At 32.8% G+C, this 25,117-nt stretch overlaps 3 protein-coding genes across 5 annotated transcripts; 1 reads left to right on the top strand and 2 right to left on the bottom strand.

Moving 5' to 3' along the window:
• Positions 1-956: 956 nt before the first annotated feature.
• LOC7479517 (uncharacterized) lies at positions 957-2,793 on the bottom strand. The gene is made up of 3 exons (XM_002309258.4): positions 1,689-2,793; positions 1,386-1,465; positions 957-1,260 (listed from the first exon to the last, which is right to left on the bottom strand). The coding sequence occupies exons 1-3, from the start codon at positions 2,553-2,555 to the stop codon at positions 1,167-1,169; spliced, it is 1,041 nt and encodes a 346-aa protein (XP_002309294.1). The 5' UTR covers positions 2,556-2,793; the 3' UTR covers positions 957-1,166.
• Positions 2,794-6,793: 4,000 nt separating this feature from the next.
• Positions 6,794-7,716, top strand: LOC18100594 (ubiquitin fusion degradation protein 1). The gene is made up of 4 exons (XM_024603755.1): positions 6,794-7,018; positions 7,100-7,316; positions 7,424-7,501; positions 7,538-7,716. The coding sequence occupies exons 1-4, from the start codon at positions 6,794-6,796 to the stop codon at positions 7,714-7,716; spliced, it is 699 nt and encodes a 232-aa protein (XP_024459523.1).
• A 765-nt stretch (positions 7,717-8,481) lies between these two features.
• On the bottom strand, positions 8,482-12,495 carry LOC7455634 (gamma-tubulin complex component 3). Of its 3 annotated transcripts, XR_008059505.1 has the most exons (4): positions 10,113-12,495; positions 9,492-9,932; positions 9,336-9,385; positions 8,482-9,077 (listed from the first exon to the last, which is right to left on the bottom strand). XR_008059505.1 is itself a non-coding variant. In XM_052453968.1 (2 exons), exons 1-2 carry the CDS (start codon positions 12,398-12,400, stop codon positions 9,638-9,640), a joined length of 2,583 nt encoding a protein of 860 aa, XP_052309928.1. In that variant the 5' UTR covers positions 12,401-12,446; the 3' UTR covers positions 9,137-9,637. The 3 variants fall into 3 exon arrangements, 1 of the variants encoding a protein (XP_052309928.1); XR_008059504.1 differs by lacking the exon at positions 8,482-9,077 and having other exon boundaries at positions 9,137-9,385; positions 10,113-12,479; XM_052453968.1 differs by lacking the exon at positions 8,482-9,077 and having other exon boundaries at positions 9,137-9,932; positions 10,113-12,446.
• Between the last annotated feature and the right edge of the window lie 12,622 nt (positions 12,496-25,117).

The raw sequence follows: 25,117 nt of genomic DNA, 5'->3' as shown, positions 1-25,117 counted from the left end.
ATGGGTTCTTAACTAAACACCCAAATCACCAGTGCGCTTCTCCCATGCTATAACAACATGCCACAAAAATATAAAACATACATCATGTTTTCCAAAATCTTTCTGAATCAGTGCCCTATTTCCTCAAAACCTGCACTATGTTATCCCAACAGCTCTTTCGTAACAGAATATAGAAAAAAGGTGTTCCTAACAGCCATGAGCCACCAAAATCATGAATTTCTTACATCTTTACATGGTTATCATTTTCATCTCCAATGCAGAAGATGTATCTCATGCTATACTCTATAGCATTGCATGCTTGAGAAATCAGCACCACATCGTATTACACTACATTATATTATTACCAATGACATTACTTGACAGAACCTTGCATGCAAGCCAGACAGCCAATTTAAATTACATTAGATAAGGAACACTACTGCAGAATTCATGCTCCGGATCTATGGTATTGAGCATTTAACTTCTAGACACATTTATCCAAAATAAACAGACGATTTCCAGCATAACAGCATCAAGAAGGACACCTTTTGCATATCAAACTACACAGGATCCTACTAGCTGAGAAACCAAACAATGAAAAGAACTTGTTCTACCTACAGCAATCAAACTCAAGAAATATCCTCAACATGCTATATAAGAGAAAACCTCCACTTCAAGATAAGAGTTTTCGCTGCCATAATAGAGCAAAAGAAATTTTCCAATCATCCACCAACAACCAAATCCCAGAGACCAGATCATACATGACTGCTTCTACTTGACAAAGAAATAAAATTATAAATTACAACAGACGGTTTTAGCTATATTATGTTGTCCTGCTTGTGGAGACCACCTATGAGTGCACGCACACAAAAGAAGGAACTAGCATGCCCATATTGAATCCAGTTCCATAAAAATAACAGCATGAAATTTGAAGCAGTTAAAAAGGTTTTGTTACCTTGACAAATCAAACATTGCAATTCATAACAAGCTTGCTAGATAAAGCATTTTGGTTATAAGAAAACATGGGTGCCATGACAAAGCAGTTTGATGAGATTACAACCAAAAGGACTGAATTATCAAGGAAGGTCTGGAAATTCCAAAACAATCCCAGATTTCAGTAATTCAAATTTCTTTGATGAAAGACAAATTGATGAAATTCTACACTTCAAAGAAACTACGGAAACAACTCATATGCCAAAACCAAAAACTGCCCGTATCTTGTTTAAAATAAGATCCCGCCATCCTCTTTCAGTATTCTCCACCACAGTTTCATTCCCATATCTGCATGAACAACAGGAGAAACAAAATACGAAAGACCATGAGCCCAAAGAACAAAAAAAACCAACAAAACTTGACTAAAATAAAATTAAAAAACAAAGTTTTACTACTTCAAAACAAGAACTAACCTGTCTTCCTCGGGTATATCAGTATGCACCACCTTCACTATAGTAATCCCAGGTTCAGGCTCATCAAAAGTCAGTCTTACCTGCAATCACCATCCAAATTCATTCAGTTGAGCTATCTTAAACTATAATCAGTCTCAAACAATTGACAAACAATCCTACTCACAGAAAAAAAAACCAAGTACCTATACAAAAATGGATAGAAAAAACAAAACAAAAATCCATTCAATTCAGCAATTTTCGCCTATTCATCACCAGTTCGTTAAATCAACCAAAATTTCAAAGCAAAACCAACAATTAACTGACCTTCGATACAATCCCATCGGGCCAGTTCCCAAACCTCCATTGCTGCACAATCAATTTCCCCTCCTGCAATTCCAAATTCCTCCCCGTCACAGACCCATCAAAAATACTAAACTCCCCTCCAACCTCTTTACTAATCCTCGCATAACTCTGTGTAAACCCCTTCCACCTATTCTCATCCATCAATATCTCAAACAAATCCTTGGCCCTACAACTGAACTTCTCCGTCAAACTAATAGTCTTAAACCCCTCTTTCTTCACCTCCTTCTTCTCCACCACCGGAGACACACTCACCTTCCTCACCGATGTGCCAGCCACCGGCTGCCCCTTTTTCTCCACCTTCTTCGTCTCCAATTCTTCCTTAGCTGGCCCACCTTTCGCCATACTCTGCACGTAAACTCTAACTTTATCCTCCACCACCGGCTTCCCTTTCGCAAACATAGCATCCTTCAAAGTCTTTCCAATTGGGCTTTCATCTTTCACCGTAACACGAATCTCAGGATCCTCGTCAGCATTCTCATCTGAAATGTACGGAATTTCAACAGATCCATCTACCTTCAATAAACTATTCCCTTCACTATCTTTGGCTTCGCCTTGCCACGAAAGAGCAACGTGTAACTCATAACCCGGAATAATCTTCCCCTTACGGACATTAACATACGCTTCTCCCTCGACTTTTTCAACTTTGTTGATTTTGATAAAGAGGTTTCCTTCACCGTCGAGGATTGTGAGGTTGTTGAGGAGTTTGGAGAGGAGATTTCTTGACCATTCTAAACAGTCTGTCTCAGCCCAGTGCCAGTTGTGTACGTTGGCTCCGTCTGGTCTGTCTTCCACGATCCAACGTTTGTCTCCTTCTCCGTACTTGGCCATTGACGATTCTTTGATGAAATTCAAGAATGGAGGAGATGAAAGGAGCGTTTTGGGTTTCTGAGAGAGATTCAAACAAGAGAGGGAACCAGTGGTTTCGGTGAATGGATGGAGGGTTGATTCTTGTTCTTGTTCTTGATGATTCGGAAAGGTCTAGAATTTTTGAGGTCAGGTTTGGGCTTAGGGAGGGCAAGAAAAAAGAGGGATTTTGGAAAGGTCTAGAGTACTGGACCTTACTGTGTTTTATTAGGGTAATTGATGTAGTTGCCACGTGGTTGGTTGGGCGTCGGGCCTTTTTGGCTAAAGATCTCTGATGAGATGAATTAGCTTGTGCTTTTTAACTTTTGATTGCAGTGAAAAGAAAATTTATTTCCTCTTTCAATTTATTTTATTTATCCTTTACATGTTAATGGCATGTTTAAGAATACAATAAAAGTTATTTTTTAAAATAATTTTTGTTTATAAATATATTAAAATAATTTTTTATTTTTTAAAATTTATTTTTAACATCAGTATATCAAAATCATTCAAAAACATAAAAAAAATATTAATTTAATCCTAAAAAAATTCAAATATTTTCAAAAGTGTTATTAAACTATAGTGCCAGACAGGGTGTGAGTTTGTTCTCCTGCAGTTGTGGCTAGGAAAATATGATTTTCTTTTTACTTATTATGAGTGTATTTGTTAGATATATATAACTACATATAACTCATGTACATTAGGTGATGATGTTGCATTTGAGGTCGTTTTTGGGCTATAATTGATTGTCACCATGAGCCATAGGGTTTGACCTTCATGTTGGAATTCTTCTCTAGTTAAATCAATATGTGTGTGAGAATTTCAGCACGTCCAAAACCAAAATATCATTGAAAACAAGTTTTTTAATAGATTTAAGAGAACATTCGATGTTTAAGTCAATATCAATAAAGATGGAGGGGAACTTTTACTGATAGTGAAAAATCTGAGAGTCTCTCTTTATATGCGAGTTTCTATATTTTTATATTGACTTTATCTTGTTGTGGTGTGAGTTATTTTTATAAAGTTTTTATTTTTTTTAATCATTATTATTCTTTTATGGGATTGTTCTTCAAAGAGACAATAAGTATCCAATACCTCCATTGACTCCATTTGTTTGCTTAGAAATGCAAACATGAGATGTCATCCATATGTAATAGAGAAGGTTTTATTTTGAAACAATGAACTATTAAGGTCCAAGAATAGAAATCAAGAATAGAAATCATGAGTTAGAATGTGACTCTAATTCTAAAATATTCCAAAATGTGTAACAAATAAGGTGTAACAAATATCCAAAATGTGTAACAAATAAAGTGTCGTCTTATATTGTGTGCTTTAGTCGACTCCTAAACCTATACATTACCATTCTTTGTCATTGATTTGTTCATTAAAGGTTTGGTTTGGATCAATCAATCCTAATTAAATTTAAATATATGGGTTTAGGTTTATGACTATCAGGTTTAATTCAGGCAATTTACGGTTTATTTTTCTTATATGATTTTGGAAGCTTTTGGGAACGCGGTTCAACCCGCGTTCCCAAAAAATTTAAATTTTTTTTTTCTAAAATTTAATATGATTTGTACGTTTTGGATCGTTTTGATGTGCTGATGTTAAAAATAATTTTTAAAAAATGAAAAAACATCATTGGCATGCATTTTAGCACGAAAAGTTATTTGAAAAGCATCCGCAACCACACTGCCAAACACGCTCTTTGTTTCAATCTTACATGTTACATCTTTCAATGCCCTTGATTTGGTGTAATCTAGCCTCTATCTTCAAATCAAATTCTTAGGTTCATCCATGTTCTTCATCTTCTTAAAAAGATTTAATCGAAATCATCCTTATGATCTTCAATCTTTTATGTACTAAGTGTGTGTCGTGTTTTTAGGTTCAAAGACAAGGCTGAGAAGCCCAGTCCATGTTGTTGGGCCAAACCTTTTAAGATTTAAAGGCATGTTTGGTGAAGTAACAATTTACATAAGAAAAAAAATATTTTAGGATCCTTAAGTCATGTTTGGCAAACATGCTCTTAAGATAAATTTCTAATATATGATTTTTAACTAAGAGTGTGATTGAGAAACCTGCCATAACATTTGTTTTAATATTGTATTATGTTTTTTTTCAGTGTTTTGCCAAAAACAGCCTTAGTTAAATTTTAATTAAATTTCAGTTTTTTTTTAAAGATCATTGTACAATTAATTTTAGGATTCTCATATCTTTTTACCCTTTCATATTTAATATTTTGGATTGTAGAAAAAAAATATTTAGCATAATTTAGAATCTCTTAAAAATACCAAAAAGAAATTTAGTAAAATAGTTTTTATATTTTGCATATATCATGAATTTAATAACAAATTTATTAACACCATAGAGGTTTGATCTAAATTTTAAAAACACCAAAAAATCTATTTATTTATTTTTAATATAAAGAATTATGAACTTATACGTAAGATGTATTCTCAATATTAAAAGAAACAAATGCAAAAAATATATTTTGGTTTTAGAATGACTATGTATAACCTATAAAGTCATGATCCACCTTACCAGGGTGAGACCTGTATTAACCAATAAACAGACTAACAATTTGAAAAATACAACAATTTCTTAGTAATATTCAGACAAATAAATAATGTAGCTTACCTTAGGTAGGGTGTACTAAGAGTAATTTTATCGTCCCCTACACAACCAATCCCATTATCCAGATTCTAAAGACCAGATAAAGTTTTTAGTAACCAAAATATTAAGTGGCGACTCCAAACCTCTTAAACTATTAAAAAAAAAAACAAGAATTCTTTGTTCTTTTCAAATGTACTTAAGATCCCGATCCAGAAAGATGATCATCACGATGCCGCTCACGTGCAACAAGAGTCATGGTGGTTGTACTATGATATTGGTATTTACTTAACATGACCTGTAAATAAGAAGTATATATTCGGTCCAAGAATAATGTCTTACAATTCTTATTATTATTATACTAATTCAATCATGTATATCAAATATATATATAAAAAAAAATATTAGAAACATTTACATAAATAAGTTCAGTATTGTTTATTTTGAAATATTGGTTTTATAATTTTCTTCGGTTTCCTTTCAATTAGGTCATCCCAAATTCATAACTTGGATAGCAAGTTTGGCTAGTTAACCTTGCTATTTTTTTAGGGTTGTTTTTTATATCTTTTCTCCATTTTGTCCTTCAAAATCAAGTTCTTTAAAATTAAGCTTCATTATTTTGCTTTTTATTATATTATCTTATTCTCCTGATCCAGTAAGATTTGACGGCCTTACCCAAGTCTGAAGGTGTTTTATTTTTTGGACTTTTTTTATTGATTTTTTTTTATTTCAACCTTTTAAATTTGGATTGTTGAAGATTGACCATTGTTATTTTTTTCAATTTGTTTGTTATGAGGTTGATTCAGCCACACAATCCAAGTTGCAAGTTTGATATCCTAACTTGGGTTGACTCGAGACGGTTTTTTTTTTTTGTCTTTTATCATTATGTTATCATGGAATTCAACTTTGTAATTTTTTTTTCTTTTGACAAACATTTTTTTCTATTATTATTATTATGATATTTTCTTTTAAGATTTGGTCCATTTATTATCTTTCCTTTCTCTATTATATAATTGAATGAACATGAATTTTCTTTTCCTTTTTTAAATAAGCTTACAATGCCTAAGCTTTTTTTTTTATATGTTGCAGAGAAATAAATCGGGCCCGCAGCAAAATACGAGTTACCTTTGTACTTAACACTAAAAACAATCATATTAAGGGTGCATATATTAGTTTTAAAAGCATGTCCTTACAAACTTTACGAATTTAAAAGTAGTTGTGATTGTAATTAAAAATATTTTTTTATTTAGAAATATATTAAAATAATATTTTTTTATTTTAAAAAATTATTTATAAGATCAACATATAAAAATAAAAAAAAATTTAAAAAAAAATTAATTTTTTTAAAAACACGAATCGAGTTTTCAAATGGAATCTAAGTGCTAGTGCTAGTCTGGTAGGTTAGCCATAGTCATGTTCGTCATGGAACAAGCTTCTGAAACGGACCACGAAAAGCGTGACTTCGATCTAAATTGTCTCCCTGCTCCCGACTATCCAAGTTCACAAGAAGGTGATAAAGACGAAGGCAGATCAATCCACGAAAACCTCATCTCTCCCTGCTCTTCCGGACAATCCAAGTCCACAAAAATCTGGAGAGGAAAGCAGTTATATCGATGGAGCCGCCCGATAAAGCTCAGGATCATAATGAGAGTTCTAAGAAGCACAGCGATTCTCAAGTTCAAAACGATGACAACTATAGCAGCAATTACACTGCTCAGGCCTCTCCACAATATTATGATCGATACGGCCAACATTATGATTCTTTTGAACGTGCTTACCATTGTTTTTCGCTCTCAGTAGTCGAGAAATCACACCTAGAGCAGGGGAAACGGATCATCGTGCCTGCTTCAGCTTTCGAGCTCCTCCTTGACACACTAGTTGAATATCCTATGCTATTTGAAATTCGAAACTAATTGAAGGAACGAGTTTCGAATTGTGGAGTGTATGAGTTCACTGCCGAAGAAGGTTCAGTCTTCTTGCCGGATTGGACGATGGAGAATTTGCAACTGCAGAATGGCAACGCTGTGCGCCTGAAGAATACTACCATAGAAAAGGGAACCTTCATAAAATTGCAACCTCACTCTACGGATTTCTCAAGCATGCTTAATCCAAAAGCAGCATTGGAAGAGACATTGAGTGCTAGCTTTTTTTGCTTCACCACTGGATGGTCAACTATAACAAGGAATTTCAAGTTAATGTAGTTGAAACCAAGCCATCTAATGCCATTTCCATTATTGATACAGATTGTGAGGTTGATTTTGTGCCTCATCTAGATAACAAAGAGACAAGCAAGGAATGGCACAAGTTTGTGCCTTTCACAGGTCTTTCTAGACGTTAGGGTGAGAAACCTGCTGCAGAGTTAGCTCTACCTGATTCAGGTTCTGTTGAAAAAGAGAACCAAACAATTAACACAGCTCCAAGCATGGCCACTGAATCAGAGATCAGGTCTCGTAAACATCCAACAGAGGTGGTATGGTTCATGCTTGCACATGGAAAGAGATTGAAAGAGCTCAAAACAGAGGATGTCAAAGCTTAAACTACAAAGAAAGAACAGTTCCAACCATTCACAGGGAAGAAATTCTCGTTGGAGGGCTGACTTTGCTGTCATCCTTCAGGCTTGCTATTAGTGGTTTTTGGTACTTAAGGGTGTTAGAAAATCAATAGTTGCAACTATTTTTATGATTGAAATCTGAATCTCACTTTCCTTGTTTGCTTCTATAAATAGACCTTTTTGTTTGCTTGCTTGCTTGCTTGGTTGGTTAGTAAAAGTTTAGGCAGTCGAGAATATTTTTATTTTTATTTTTTAAGCAGCAATTGCTTTATGACAGACACATAACTGTTAACTCAAAAGGACAAGCACAAGCTTTCCAATTTTCCTTTGTTTAGCTGTTCTCTTCCAGTTTGTTTGCATCCTGAATGCTATCAGCTCAGGAGACCAATTGGCATTGCAGAAGGCCATGCACCAAAGTTTACCACTTAAAAACTGCTAACGGTAACTTCGGGGGAACAGAAGCTCCACTAATTTCCACACTTGATAAAAGAGGGAGAAAAGTGCTTGCAACGATAATGTCAGCAGCAAATAAAACATTTATAGTAGCAAAACAAATAGTTTCCACTTCAGTTAGACTCAGGATGCTCAACTGTATGATGAGTTAAATATACAAAGAAAGCAATGCTGCCAAACCAATTATGATTCTCTGAAAAATTGCAGCATCTTATGGACGACACCAGAGGAAGAAAGAAATACATTATTTTCAAGTTTTCATCAAAAGCTAATGAAGTCTTAACTTAGTGTAGAATGTTTTTCAATTTTAAACCTCATGCTGATCTTATGCTTCTCTATAACTTTATAACATAGCAATATCACTTGTCAAACTGGGTAGACAAAAATGAAACCGGCGCTACTGGCTTACACATTTAAGCTAACATATTCAGCTAGACAAGCAAACACTCAATAAATATTCCAAGGGCTAAGGGACACTCTCACCAAAGTGCTACCAGTCCTAGAAAGAATAATACACCATTCCACTCTTTGGCTTATGGGAGGCACCCTGTCAAGCATGCATGAGGTGCTTCCTTTGTCTCTATGATGTCACTTTGATCTTTCTTCAAGACTTCAACTGGGTATTTGCTTTAACCTCATTCTAATTCTCCAGCAACACAAGCCATCTATGTTGTATGCACAAGAGCCTTTTCCCAATAGGTAATAATCATACAAGGCCAAATCTTTATGATGATATAATTTAATGAACAGTCTTGCTCATTCGTGTGCCAGCAAGAAGGTTATTGAGATAGCATGGGCCCGTTAACAATCCCTTGTGATAAGACCACAGTTTTCATTGCAAGGACAGCTTGCCAGCAACACAAGGAATTATGATATGTTTATTGCAGCAACCACTAAATGCAGCCACCACAACCCAAATAACACGCAAGTATCGAGTGTCAGGAACTCAGGATTGAAAAAACAAACACATGCAAAACCAAATCATATATCACAATGATTAGCATTTAGCCAATACATAACTATGATACAGAGGCACAAGCTCAGTATAAACAGCTTGCAACAATAAGAAGAAAAGTACCAACAATAATTGGACTATCACATCCAAATATTTGCACTGATTTTAAGAATCTCATTTAATGATATAAAAATACCTCTGACATGATCGCAAACTTTCACGTAAACCCTTAGAAAGGAGCACAATCTGAAAGGGTAAAAGATAAAAATCAGACCCCTGGAAAAGAAGCTAAAACAAAATTATTCATTGTGATAATTCGATAAAAGATAGAGCAGCTAGAATCTTCCTATACCTAAAATCAAGCAGTGAAATATAAAGGTCAATCCTGGCATCAGCAAGACATTGCATAATTCTTCACTTAAGGTCCAGCAAATAACTGCACTCTGTTCATGCCTTGAGTTGCAAATTGGAGTAAACTCACGTGTATTAACAGCTTTGCTATGTGCCAGGACGGAACCTACTATAAAATTCAGTGAAGTCAAGCCGAAAGAAGAGGAATTTCAAATCAACATGTTGTTGCACAGGCAACTGAGACAAGAAACCTTCGAGCAACACTGTATATTCCTTTGATATTTCTTCCAGTTCCCGCCCCATATTTTGAAGAAATTCACCAGCACGTTGTTCTAGGGCCTTCCTGCCATCACTAAACCATGATCCAGGCTCTGACGGATTATCTCTTGTATGCCTTCGTGATTTTGTCTTGTCTTGAGAGGATAAAGAGGATGCCCTGGTTCTGCATGTAATAGGAATCACGAGTGGTTCAACACAATCATAAAAGAAAAGAAAAAAATATATTAAAAAAATAGCATTGTTGTTGTCAATTGATATGAGTATTAAGATCTTCACTTCAAAACCAAACATGCAAACGTTAATTGACAAAACAAAATCATTCAAAAACACAACAGATTTTTACCTTGCTTGTAACTCGTAAATTCCTTCACACAATCGATCTGCATGACTTCTGAAATGCAGTATAAGGTCAAACAAGACAAATAGTGACTTGTAAAGGGATTGAGATCGTTCACCAAGAAGAGATTTCTCTACAATTGAGTGGAGGTACTTATCATGTGCTGCAAGTAGATCATCAAGATCCTTTGCCACTTCCATTTCATTTGAGAAGTTAGACCATGAAACCTCCAGAACTTCAAACATGATATAATATTGCAAGTTTGTAACAAAATGATTCATCTGATTCCAAAGGACCTGGCATTGTCTCAGTGTTGAGAGTAACTGCAACTTAACTGCATCCTGCAGCTTGGTGAAAGAATGAGAAGTAATACAATTAGGTTTCATTGTCTTCCACGCACCAATAAGTGCATGCTCCACTCGCCTCAGCTTCCACAGGAAATTAAAAATTCTTAAATACCTTGCCATAACAGATTCTGTAAACACTGTGTCTAATGGTACTCTGGCATCATATTCCAACGAGAATACATCCCAACCTCTATCTCCAGTACCATGCGGCAACATCTTCACCCTCAACCTATCTAATATGTCAGGATCATCATACTGAGCATTGGATGATCGAATTGCACTTTCCAGCAACCCTGCCAACTGGAATGAACTAATTGTATTAGCAGGCTCAGAAAGTTCCTGCCCAACAATATCCATTAAGTACTGGACAAAATCACCTTGCCCCAGCAGTAAATATCGCTTGATTGCAAGGCAGTGTTCTTTGAATTTATACCTCGTGTAGATAACATCCAACAGATGCTTGTCAATTCTCTTTGCTGCTTCAACAACCAGAGTTTCAAGCGCATCAGTTTCACCATATCCAAGACTCCCTCTTCTAGTTGTGGTCCCAGCAGCAGCAGCAGCCTCTGTTGCAGTATCAGCCCAACCACGATCATCACAACAGACACGAAGGAAATTTATTGACTTCCCAGTCCTTAAAATGCGCTGAGCAAGGGGTTGTGAAATGAATGAAGGAAGCATTCCAGCATGGAGCCTGTAACCTTCTCTCCAAAGTGATTCAGCTTTCACTGGTTGACCCACAACAAAGAACTCAGCAAAAATATCCTCCAACTCCCCTTCCAAAACCCAACTCCTAACCATTTCAAAAAGTGGCGAACAAACATGCTGCAGTAAACTCCTCATGAACTCATGCACCAATGGATCGCCATGCTGGGCATGCAAATGTATAGCCCCAGCCATTGCCCCACCCCTCAAGACTCTGCATTTATCAACCAAAACAGCCATTAACCTCATTTTCACTGTTGGCTCAGCAAACCAAACTGACAACCTCCTCAATGACAAATAATTACTCGAACTAGTTGACTTTGAAACCAACGGAATTGGATTCATTGCCTGCGCTTCAAGCACAGCCAACAACTTATAATAATCTGAAAGCTCGTCCTGTAACGCAGCACAAAATGCCTGCCCTACAGTTCCCACATCTTCAGCTGGAAACCGATCCATACTCTCTGAAATATACCCTTTAACTTTCCTAAACAACCACCCCAACTCACACAACTTCCTAACCATAACCCTTGTACCTCTTGGAACCTTGATTGAATCTGATAAAACATACCCATCAACATTTTCATCAAACTTCACATATTGCCCATCAATCCCTTGACAAACATATAACACATCTCTCACTAAAACTTCTTCGGACACCTCATTTTCCTCTTTCACCAGATTAACGAACTCTCTAAATGCGATTTCAAGCAAATTCTCCGGATCTTTACTAACCAACAAAACCCCATTATCATAACCCTTTTCCCTTCTCTTAAAATCACGGGAAATCCGCGATTCATTGCTCAAATCAAGCTCATTTAACCCCAAATTAGGTAACAAAAGCGTGGAATTTGGAGCATTTTGTGCAATTTTTGTATCTTCGGAAATGATTTTAAGCAAATAAAGAACTGCCCATTTGTTATTAATACTTCCCGGTCCCGTTTTCGATGCAAATTTGTTGTATAACTCAGCGAGAGTGAGAGCTTGGGAGGATTTACCTTGAGTGGCAAGACCACGCTTGATTGATTCAGCAATTGCGGCGGCATCAGGGGCAATCGATGGGGTTAATCTGCTGGAGAGAATGCGGATTGCGTAGCGAAGAGAATTTTGGAAATCAGGAGAGTTAGGGTTAGGGTTAGAAATTGGGGGTCTAGGGTTTTGAGGGTTTTGAGAGAGTAAGCGATTGACTAATTCTTTGACCAGATCTAGGATGTTTTGTTGGTCGTCTTCTTCTTCTTCCATTTCTGTTTTTTTTTTTTTTTTTTAGAGAGCAGTAGAGGGGAGAGAGTGAGGGTATTGGGAGTTGAGAGTCTGGGGTTTTTTTTTTATGGGCGGGGAAATGTGGAGTTTTTGTATTTTTCAAATTGGTCTATATAATATATATTAATGAAATTTTATTTTTCAGGAAAAATATGAACAAAGAACATTGTTTTCTTAATTTCTTACATTTGGAATTAAGAAAATAATGAGTCATTTATTTTTGTATTTTTGAAATTTTGGGGAATTCTAAAAAAAAAAAAGCAGAAATAGTTTTTTGAATTTCAAGGTATATAGCTTTGCCATGATTTTTATAAAGTATTTCCTTATGAAGAATGATAATACTTACAGAGAAATTAAAAATTTTATTTTTAAATCTATATAGGAATATTATTTTTATTTCTTGGAACTGATTATTATTTTTTATTTTTCATTATATATATTTTTCTTTTCAAAATGAAACCATAAAACAAGGTATGTATAATACTATTGCATTCAAATTTTCCTCAATTTTGCAATTTTTGTTTTGTTGGGTTCATGATGGAGGAAGGAGTGGGAGGGTAACTAACTATTAAATTTGCTTAACAATTAAGGATGTTGAATTTTAGTTATGTATGGATTATTATGTATGAAGTTGTGGAAAAACTCTTAATAGAAAATGAGATTTTATGGATTGTGATTCTATGCTAAGATGTGAGGGCTTGATTATGTGCTTAATGTTTGGGCTTGGTTATAAGCTTTCTTATTCATTAAAAAATAAGTCTTTTATGGAATAAAGAACTCAATGATACTTAAATTAATAAATGTATAAAAAAATAATGTATGATAAAATGTAAGTGTAGAAAAGTATTGAATTTGAGTGGATTATCTCTTTTTTGTTTATATGGTGGCTCAAGATATTTATAGACCTTGGTCACACTCATATCAGGATATGCAGGGTTTCACAATTGTTGAAAATATTAGTGTCCACCATTGGGTGTAGTGTCTTTCACTCTGTTTGTGGAGAAGTGGGTGATTGGTAGTGATACGTTGGCTAGAAATAATCATTAGTCGAGAAATAAGGAACCTAATTTGCATAGAAAGTAGTTTGTGTTTGCATTATCAATCATTGGGTAGAAAAGATGATGTCAATCGTGCATAAAAGTGTATACTTGTGAAGAATATGTCAAAGAGTAACAAGAACCTTAAAAATATAAAGATCTAGAAATTAATCATTCCCAATAAAGCTAAATTTAGACTTGTAATTGAGTTTGACACAACAATAACATGTACCGAGACACCAAAACTATAAGTAATCAATCATCACCCAACATCTATAATCGAGATGCAAATGAGAAATATAAAAGACACTATGAAGCTTGATTAATTCTTTATTAAGTTAGAGTAAAACTATGCACTAGAAATTATAAGCCTTTAATTGCCGAAATTAATTAGCCCATGAAGTGGATGAATCAAGCCCCTCTTATACATAAATTAAATTGACTAAGGTTTGATCATCATTTGTTAAACATGTAGCCTCTTTAAAATTCACCTTGGCCCAAATACTTTGAATAAGCTTGTTGAATGCATCTTTGAGCTTTTTTGCCATTGATCTTGAAATTGGACCAATTTGAAAATGCAATGGATCTTTTGATATAATCTTGATCGTATCATCTCCTCTCTCATAAAAAAAAAATTCATCCATGAATCATCACTTACATCAAACAAAAATAGATTAAACATATTAAAAGTAACATTAACACAATACTCACCTAGTAGATTTGTTTTATAGGCATTATCATTAATTTTATCAAGGATTTGAAATGGTTCATCTCTTGTCAGCATCAACTTAGATCTTTTTTGTTGAGGAAATCTTTCTTTTCGCATATACACCTAAGCCCAATCACCTAGTTCAAAAATAACATTTATTTATCCTTAATTAGCTTTGAAAGTATATTGCTCATTCTTTTTTTACATTTTCCGCCTCACATTCTCATAAAGAGCCTTTACTACTTGTGATTTTATATTGCTATCAAGACTAACTCTTTCATTAATAGGTAAAGGAAACAAATCCAAAGCAGTCAAAGGATTTAAGTTATGGATAATTTCAAAATGAGAATAATATGTAGTAGAATGCACACAATTATTATAAGCAAATTCAATAAAGGAGAGACAATTTTGCTAATTATTCAAATTCTTTTGAATGATAGTTCTTAACAATGGAGTTAAAGTCTTATTAACCACTTAAGTTTAATCATCTGTTTATGGATGACAAGTAGTAGAAAATAACAATTTTATTCTTAATTCTGCCCACAAAATTTTTCAAAAATAGCTAAGAAATTTAACATCACAGTCAGACACAATGCTTTTAAGTACCTCATGGAGTCGAACTATCTTCCTAAAGAATAAATTCGCTATGTCAATCATAATATCAATTTTATGAAAATATATGAAATGTGTCATCTTAGAAAACCAATACATAACTATAAAAATAGAATCCCTACCCCTTTTTAATCTAGGCAAACCTAGCACAAAATCTATAGATATATCAACTTAATGTTTCTTAGATACTAACAAAGGAGTATATAAACCATAAGGTAAAACTTTAGACTTAGCTTTGTCTACACGTTATGCATGTATCACAAATTCTTTACACATCTCTTTTAATCTTAGACCAATAAAGTGTGCTTGTACAAAACATTTAAAGTATTAGCAATCCCAAAGTGCCCCATTAATCCACTTTCATGAGCTTAGCAATTCACGCATAGAATAATTAGGCAAACACAATCTCTTTTCTTTAAATAAATATCCATTAACCTTATAAAACTTATCAAAAGCTGAATATTCACCTGAAACATATACTTGGCTATAATCAACATCTTTAATATATAAACCATTCACTTACCCAAATCCTAATCATTTAGTGTCTAAAGCTGAAAGAAGTACAAACCTTCATGATAAGGCATTAGCCACCATGTTTTCCTTACCTTTCTTGTACTTAATCATGTAATGGAATGTTGCAATGAACTCTACCCACTTGGCATACCGACGGTTCAACTTTCCTTAGCCCTTAAGATGTTTTAATAACTTATGATCAGTATAGATCATGAACTCTTTAGGTCATAAGTAATGTTGTCAAGTTTTCAAAGTTTTTACCAAAACATAAAGCTCCTTATCATAAATAGGATAATTCAATGTTGCATCATTGAGCTTTTTGCTAAAAAAATGTTATAGGCCTTTTTTTCCTACATTAAAATAGCTTTAATACCTATCCCTGAAGCATCACGTTCAATCTCAAAAGTTTTTATAAAATCAGGCAATGATAACAATGGAGCTGAAATTAATTTTTTCTTTAATAAATTAAAAGCATGTCCTTAATCTTTGCCCCATTTAAAACCAATAAATTTTTTAACTATCTTAGTTAAAGATGTGGCTAAAGCATTGAAATCCTTAACAAATTTACTATAAAAACTAGTCAAACCATGAAAACTTAGGTATAAGCCATTATTGGATAGCCCAAATATTTTCCTCATCCATCTCAATACCTTATGTACTAACAACATATCCAAAAAATACAATTTTCCCATGCAAAAATCATATTTTTTTGGATTAGCATATAAATATTATTTTTGCAAAACAACTAATACATTCCTTAAATGTTCAAATGTTCCTCTAAATTCTTACTATAAATCAAAATATCATTAAAATAAAATACAACAAACTTACTTATAAAATTAGGCAAAACGTAGTTTAATCTTATAAAAGTATTAGGTGCAGTAGTAAGTTTAAAATGCATAACTAACCACTAATACAAACAATATTTAGTTTTAAATGCAGTTTTCATTCATCTATCTCACTTTCATTCTTGTTTGATGATATCCACCTTTCAAATCAATCTTCAAAAACATATAAGATCCACGTGATTCATCTAAAATATCATTAAATCTATGAATTGGATGTCTATACTTTACGATAATATTGTCGATGGCTTGATAATCAACACATATCCTCCACGTCTCATTCTTTTATATATATATATATATATATATATATATATATATATATATATATATATACTAAAAACACTCAAATTTCACATGAACTCATACTCCCTCTTATATACCCTTTTTTCATCAATTCTTCTACTTTCTCTTGAAGTTCCCTTATCTCCTCAAGATTACTTCTATAGGTTGGCCGAGATGCTCTAGGTACAAGATCAATTTAATGCTCAATTCTCTAATAGGTGGTAGCCCACTAGGAATCTTATTAGAAAAGATGTCCTTAAAACGTTGTGATTAAGAAACATGAACACTACAAAACTAATATAATTCTTATATAATAGCTTCTGGATCTTATTACAAGGTGTTATCGATATCTGATTCCCTGAAATTTCAACCCATTATAAAACAAAACCTCTAAAAACTTCTAGCAAATTTTTAACATGATCTAATAGTCTAATAAAAAATCATGCTTTCTAAAGTAAAACTGTATATTAGAAGAAATTAGCTCAATTTATGTGTATGTAGGAAAATAAGTTGAAATTGTAGGTCTTGTAGGAAGTAAGACCCAAGAATCTTGAATTAACCTATTAAATGCCTCTTTAACCTTCTTAGCTCTTGACCTTATAATAGACGACACATCTAATAAGTCTTTTAATGATGTTTGCTGATTTATATCATTCCATGTCTCTTCATAAGGATTTAATCTCAAATCATCATCTTATTTGGATGTTTACTCGCTTTTGAAAGATATTTTAACATGATTTTATGATTTTGATCTTCTTTTTCTTTCTTTCTTTTTAAATTGTAAACAACTAGATCACAAATAATCTATTTTTTTTACCATTTTTTTTAGTTTCCATGTTATTTCATCGTTGTCGTAATTACATCTAGACTTAGGGCATGTTATAAAATGTTTAAAAAAAGTAGATAATTTGTGATCTAGTTGTTATATATATAAACAAAAAAATTACAAGAAAATAAATTTTTAGGGTTCGTCACAAGTCTTAATTCAAAGAAACATGGAGTTTGGCCACTTGCTTTAAATTTGAAAAAAAAATCTTGATTCGTAGGGTTTCTTAGAGATAAATCTTGATTTAGGATATTTTAGGTTTACTTAGTTAGGTTTTCTTGAAAATTACAAAATAAAACAGGAAGTTTTTGCTTCATTATATTCGTATTGATATTCGCAATTTCATATTCGTAGTTTTGTATTGATAGTTTTCAATCTTTATTGCTTCTTGAGTCTTTACATTACTTTATTACACCATTAAAATATTAATCTTTGATTTGTTATGAACTAGTTCTTTAAAGAACTGAAATTTTGATAATTAAGTGGTAAAGGGTGAATTGTTTGCTTTTATCTCTTGATGATGTCATCTAATAGTAGATTAACACCACTAAAAGATAAGAATAACCCTGAATAAGATTATTTAACGATGCAATAATAATTGGAGTTAATGAATACAAAGTTTACCAAAATAATAAGTGGGATGACTGGTTTGGGAATTGAAGTGGTTAGTCTTTGTGATTGGTCACACCATAGAGGGGTTATAAGGAATAATGTTTACAAGACGAGCTAATTCACCTCTAGAAGCATCTATAGTTGAAAATTCAAATAAGAAGGCCAATGATTTTAATGATAACCATAGTGATATGTTTCGGCCATATAAAAACCAAATGCTTAGGTGAGTTCAACCACTTAAGCAATTCAACAATATGTGGGTCGATAGGGAAAATGGATTTTGGGATGGTTTGGATAGAGATTTGGACAATATTAAGATAAAAATTCTGGTTTTTCAAGGAAAAAATGATCTTAAAGTTTATTTGGAGTGAGAAAAAAAAGGTTGAGTTGATTTTTTGTTGTCACCATTACTCTGAGGTAAAAAAAAGTAAAACTTGTTATTATTGAGTTTACTGACTATACTATTATTTAGTGGGATCAACTTGTTTTATAAAGGAAAAGGAATGGAGAGAGACTCATCTAGACTAGGGATGAGATGAAAGCAGTCATGAGAAAAAAGTTTATTTTTTATCATTATTATTAGGAACTATATCAAAGATTACAGAGTTTATCTTAGGGTTCTAGAAGTATAAAGGATTACCACAAGAAAATATAGATTACCATGATTAAAGCTAATGTTGTAGGGGGGGTAAATAAGTTACAATGGAAAGGTTTCTAAATGGATTGAATAAAAAAATAACTAATGTTGGTTGAATTGCAACACTAAATTGAGTTTAAAGATATGGTTTATATGGCCACAAAAATAGAGAGGCAGATGAAGAGAAAGGGCATTAGACATCAATGAGGTAATTCAGGTTCCCTTTTCGCTTAGAGGTTTAATTATAGAAGAAAGGAGGTTGCCACATCAAAGCCAAATATTATAGGCAACAAAGCCACATCATCTAAGACTTGGAGTAAAGATTCGACCATTAAACAAATGGTAAAATCGAGATCTCATCTAATCATAACTGTGATATGAAGTGTTCCAGGTGTTTGAAAAGTGTACATATAGCTTTACAATGTCCAAACAAAAGGATTATGGTTATAAAGGAGCATAAAGATATTGAATCTAAAAGTGACAAATCCGAAGAGGATAAGATGTCACAACTTAAGGATCGTAGTGATGTTGAGTATCTAGTTGATGAAAAGACTTTGGTTATTAGCAATTCACTTAATATTCAAATTAATAAGGATGATATAGAGCAACATATGGAGAACATATTCCATATTATATTCCATATAAATAATAAGGTGTCATGACGTGCACGACATCGAATGACGAAGTTGCCTCCTAGATTAAAAGGGTTTTAAAATTAATCATAAAGTTATAATTAGAGGAAGTCGCCACCTAGTAACATAGTCACTAGGAAACATATAGTCTGCGAGAACCTGGGTAAGGGGACTAGTTGTGCAAAGAAAATACGCATTACTCCCAGCACACCTTACTTATGGTAAACTATATTGTTTATTGATTGTTATTCCAAGTTATTTTTCTATTTGTTGGTCTCATCTAATGGTTCAAGGTAGATCTCCCTTCATGAAGAAGTTTTTACCTTATCAGGTTAAATCCTAATCGTTATAAGGCCCACATTCTAGCATCACATTTATTTTCTATTTTATATCTTTAATACCTAAGGTTATATTTTACAGTATAATTTTATACCCTTAAATATTAAAATTTACAGTTAAATCCTAACACTCTGAATTTTAGTTAAACAAATTAATTGTTGCGGGATTTTTGATATTTTGGCTAAACCCTAATGGATAATCATAAACTGGTTACGATATTCATTTTGTATTTTTAAAACATGATAAAAATATGATTTTGTATTTTTAGAAGGTATGTATGGAAAAATTGTTAGGATTTGACCATGTGCAATTTAAACATTTGGTTAATTAAATGTTTTTTATCTTCTCCCTTTTTTAACCATTTATTTAACACAAAATAAAAAAAAGTAATAAAAAGAAAATGCAACGTATACACATTCTCTTTTTTTTACTATATTTTTACTCATATGCTCCACAATTACATGTTTATAAACAATAAAAATTCAAAATTTAACAATAATTTAAATACACACTAAAAATTTAAAAATTTACAACATGCTCCTTCTAGAGGTTGGAAACAGGTTGGAGAGATTGTTGGGAACTTAAGAAGCACAATGGAAGATTTTAGGACCATTGGAGTAGTGGCAATACGTACAGGTGACGCTCCAGTGTATTAGGAGGCATGTGATGGTGTGGATCAAATAGTTTTTCCTCCTATCTCCACTCTTATACCAGCTGTGTCACAAAAAGGAACTTATAAAAGAAAAACAAAACACAACAAACTTTGGTTCTTTCTTTCTTTTATTTTTTTAGATCTACTTCTCTCTCTCTCTCCACAAAGGTTTAGCTACAGCTACCACAAGTGGAGAGTCATGCGAGGAGAAGGCCAGTTTGGTGGTTGTTGATGGGTTGTTGGTTCATGGCTGGAAAGAGAGGAAAACTGTGTGTGACAGCTGGCAGTTGGTGGAGTTTGTGGTCATTGATGGTGGTGATGCAAATTGGTGTATCAACTGTAGATGGGTGATAGCTATCACGATTCTTTCCTTCTCTCTCGATAGTGTCTATTATGGGTTGGAAGAGTAGTGATGGTGGTTGCGAGGTGATGGTTCAATGGTGAAAAGGGTTAGCAGACATTTAATGAGTTGATTGAAAAGTTGTTTTAAGGTTGTTTCTGGTCTGATTTGGAGACATTTGGAGTCGATTATGGTTGGAAAAATTAGTGGAGATAAGCATTTAGCAGTGAGAGCAGAGAGAGAGAGAGAGGAGGTTGTATTGTGCTAATAGTGGTATAGAGGCCGAGAGATGATGGGAACGGGTCTTTGGGTGTGTAGTGGTTGACGACTTTAAGAGCAATGTTGGGGGTTTTGGTTATTTTGGGAGAGATGTTAAAGATGATGGGTCTAAGTGATAGGGTTCTGCTATTGGTTCTTTTAGGATAGACCTATTGATAATGGGGGTTTGAAGATGATAGTTCTCTCCTCTTTTTTATGGACGAAGGCTAGGTTTAGGTTTATTAAGGGTTAGGTTTTTTTTTTTGGAGATTTGAAGAGAAACGTGTGAAAAAATGTTTATTTTGGCTTTTTTTTTCTCCTTTTTTTGGTATGGGATAACTGCTTATTTATAGGTGAAAACGTTTATCTTCTTTCCCTCAATTGCTTAGTCCAACAAGCAACCTAAATTTACTTTAGTCCCTTGTTTTCTTCCTTTTCATTTTTTATCCTTTTTCCTATTTATTATATTTTTTTATATTTTTAAAAAGGAAAATAGTTTTTGATATTTTTTTATGAGAAAAATCAACAATTTTAAAAATGGCGTGTTAAAAGTTGAATGCGTTGAGAAGTAATTTGAATTTTGAATTCTTTTGAGAAGACATTGAAATTGCTAAAAATGATGCAAATACATCAAGAACATGTTTTTTATTTTTATTTTTGTTGTATTTTGAAAATATTTGAAAAAAACAGGGGGTCAAAATTTAAGTTATGACATAAGGTATGTAGTATGATTATTAATAGTGAGAGTTATGTTAATGTTGTTAGTACTACACTTTTAAAAAAAAATGAATATGAACATTATTGAACATGAAAAGACTTATAAACTTTAATGGTTGAATGGTTGAGGAGAAGTAAGAGTTACTAGGCAAGTTCCGATAAAACCTATTTATACCTCAAAGAACAAGCCTAAATTTAGTTTTTTTGGGAATGGTCAATTTGACTTTAGTTTTTTGGATCTTTACAACCATAGGGTCCACATCAATTGGTATGAGAGCAAGGCTCTAAATCAGGTTATATCCTTTTTATTTTTAAGTTTCCACATACTTTATAATTATAGAGTTCTTTATCTTCTCTAAGAACTAGTCGTGGTATCAAGTTTTAAAAAAATTATTTGTGATTTTGATTGAATAAAACGTTATAAAAAAATCACAAGAATTTTTTTTTTTTAGGGTTTGCCACAAATCTTGTTTCAAAGAAATATAAAGTTCATCCATTTGCTTTAAATCTAAAGAAAATCTTAATTCTTGGGGTTTCTTGAAGATAAGTCTTGATTTGGGATATTTTAGGTTTACTTGATTGAGTTTTCTTGAAAATTACAACAAAAAAAAAAACAGGTAGTTTTTATGTCATTGTCTTTTATTTTTAGTTCCAACCACCATATATATAAAAATTAATAAGAGATCATGACATCTTTTATACTTCTTGTTCATATCTCGATTATAGGTGTTGGGTGAGGGCTGCTTATTTGTTGTCTTGGTGCCTCGGTATATGTTATCGTTATATCAAGCTCAATTACAAGCCTAAATTTAGCTTTCTTAAAAAGGGTCAATTGGATTGTGGGTTTTTGGATCTTCATATCCACAAGGTTCGTATCAGAGAATATGTTAATTAATCATAAAAAACAATGTAGTAATAAAAAGGAGTGTAAAAGTAAGTAATATGGTCTGTGTATATATTCATGATCCATTGAAGAATTTCATGAGTAGTCACAGAGAGTGAAAAATCATTTGGAGACATTGGAGATATGGAGAAAAATCTTTTTTTCTGAAAAATAAAAACATTGAGATACAATTCTTGAAAATAATCTAGAGATTATCTGATCTCAAGTAGCTCATTATGGAATGTGTAAACTTGTTTCCTTTCTTGTTCTGGTCATCTTTCTTTTTTTACAATTTGTTAAAGATATCTTTGGGTAATTAGTATTTTTTTTAAGGCATGACATTCTTCAATGTTGTGCCTATAATTATGGTGAAAGATATAACTTGTTAGAGTTCCTTATGTTTGGGCCACTTTTTACACAAGGTAGATATTACACAAAGTCTTTTCCCTTGATAACGATTAACATCTTAATATATATGGTTGTGAGAAGTGTGGTTAGGAACTCAAGAAATGTCAGGTGATCGCCAATGTGCCCATTGGTGTTCATTTTTTATGATGTAGCATATTAGTGGTGTTGTGTTGATTCTACTATTTAAAAACATGGGTGTCATTGTCTAATCACACTGCTTTCTTTACTCGAATATGGTTCGCCATTACTTATTTCACATTGAGAAGAGTTATTTCATAGAGAGTATACAAGCATTCCCATAATAAGTAGTTTTAGACTCTCCTAATTAGTGCTTCAGTGGTGATATATTTAAGCAGATCCTTCATATTGAGCATTTTCTTGTTAAATCTTTAGATATGCTTTAGTTATTTCATCTCCTCGTTGGGTGATGACAAAGAGCTTTTCCATTATTATTTTTTTACCAGGATGATAGTGCTAAAATGAGAGATGAATTTAATATAAAGGTTGTAAAGGCCAAGGACGAAGCCAATTTTAAGGCTATGATACCACACCCTAGCAGATCCATGAAAAGTTGTTGAGTAGATTTTGCACATGACATTACTTTTTTATGTCATAAGATCTAGAATGCTTATAACATTTTATATAACTCCCTATGATCTTTAAAGTCATCATAGTTATTCATATTAGGCTTCACAACAACACATTCTTTGGAAAGATGATTATATAACACCTTTATGATAAAATTGAGAGTCCCCCTCTTAGTAGAGCTAATATTCATTCTTAGGAGCTGATCTCATCTTATATATAAGTCTTTTTCATTAAGGAGTATGCGAGTGAAAGTCAGAGAAGGATTGATGGAGATAGCCACGTATGTAGTTTAGATTTGTGAAGAGTGCTCTTCACAGCGAGAGCGGCTCAAAGAGTCAGAGTTTTATGCATGCTTTACATATCATTTTGTCATATTCCTTCTTGAGATTGGAGTTGCCTATGTGTATCTTGTGCATGTAATGGACTTTGTGTTGAATTTCTTGTTGATAAAATGAAAAGGTGCAAAATTGTTCTTGTATGGTTAGAATAACATTGTTGAGCACTTGCACTTGCTAGGAGAGTTGTTGGAGAGCTAGAGGGGATGAAGTTTTTGTGGTAGGGAGATCAATTATTCTCCCTTATCCTAAAGACTTGTCAGTCATGAAAAGAGTTTTTAAAAGGGAATAAAAGAGAATGAACTAGTTTTTTGTTCAGGTCTTCACAAATAGCACCACTAATAAAGTCATGAAAAAACTTCATATAAAAATTAACTTTTCCACAAGCTGTGATCATGGGCTAAGATATGTGAGCTTGATTATGGGCTTGATCGTTTCTGAAAAAAATAAGTCTCTCATAGAACGAGACTCTCTAATGTTTAAGTAAATAGATATAGAGAAATAATATATGAGAAAATTGAGAAAAAAAAAATGTAAGTTTAAAGAAGTGTTGAGTTTGAGATGATTATCTATTTTTTGTTTACCTAATGATCCAATATATTTATAGACCTTAATTACGCTCGTCCCAAGTATGGAGAGTTTCATTGTTGGTGGAAATGTTGGTGTCCACCATTGGTTGTATTGTCTTTCACTTTATTGGTAGAGAAGTGGGTGATTATCGATGATATATTGGTTAGAAATAATCATTGATTGAAAAAGAAAGCACTTGATTTACATAGAAAATGATATGGGTTTGCATTGTCGGCCATTGGCTAGAAAAAATGATGTCAACCCTGCATAAAAACGTATGCTTGTAAAGAATATGTCAAAGTATGTTAGTCAATCATAAAACATATTTTGTTTGAGCAAAGTGTGACATCGCTTTTTAACTTCTTATAACTTAAAAAATATACATGGAGGTGTGTGCCAAGAGGTAAGAATTTGTGTTGTACTAGTTCGAGACCAAATGATTTTCAAGGTTAAAACCAAAAAAAAAAAATTGTTGTTTGAGGCAAACACCATTAGCCTACAAGCAAATTCATTATTTTATTTGTTTTTTATACATATAATATATTAGCGAGTGGTATTTTCATAAAACTTTGTATTGATATTATGTTTATTTTCTAATATCAGCAAAAAATTATAAAAATACTAAAATTAATTCTAAATAAAAAAAATACTATTTAGGAATAAAATTTGAATAAAACTATATCACACATGAGATACAAATTGAATAAAAGTATTATTAAATGCCTTCACTAAATTTTTTTAGTTCTTATAAATTATTTTGTTTTAAATTAATACATATTTTTTAAATATATGTGAGAAAAATATTAAATATATAGATACAAATAAAAAGTTTAATATACTTTTCAGTATTAGCAGATTTATAAATAATTATGAATTATTTTCTCTAAAATATTCATAGATA

This window comes from Populus trichocarpa, chromosome 6 (assembly GCF_000002775.5).
Source record: "Populus trichocarpa isolate Nisqually-1 chromosome 6, P.trichocarpa_v4.1, whole genome shotgun sequence".
Lineage (NCBI taxonomy): Eukaryota > Viridiplantae > Streptophyta > Magnoliopsida > Malpighiales > Salicaceae > Populus > Populus trichocarpa.
Note: the sequence above shows the minus strand (reverse complement) of the source record. Positions and strands in the feature narration are given on the sequence as shown.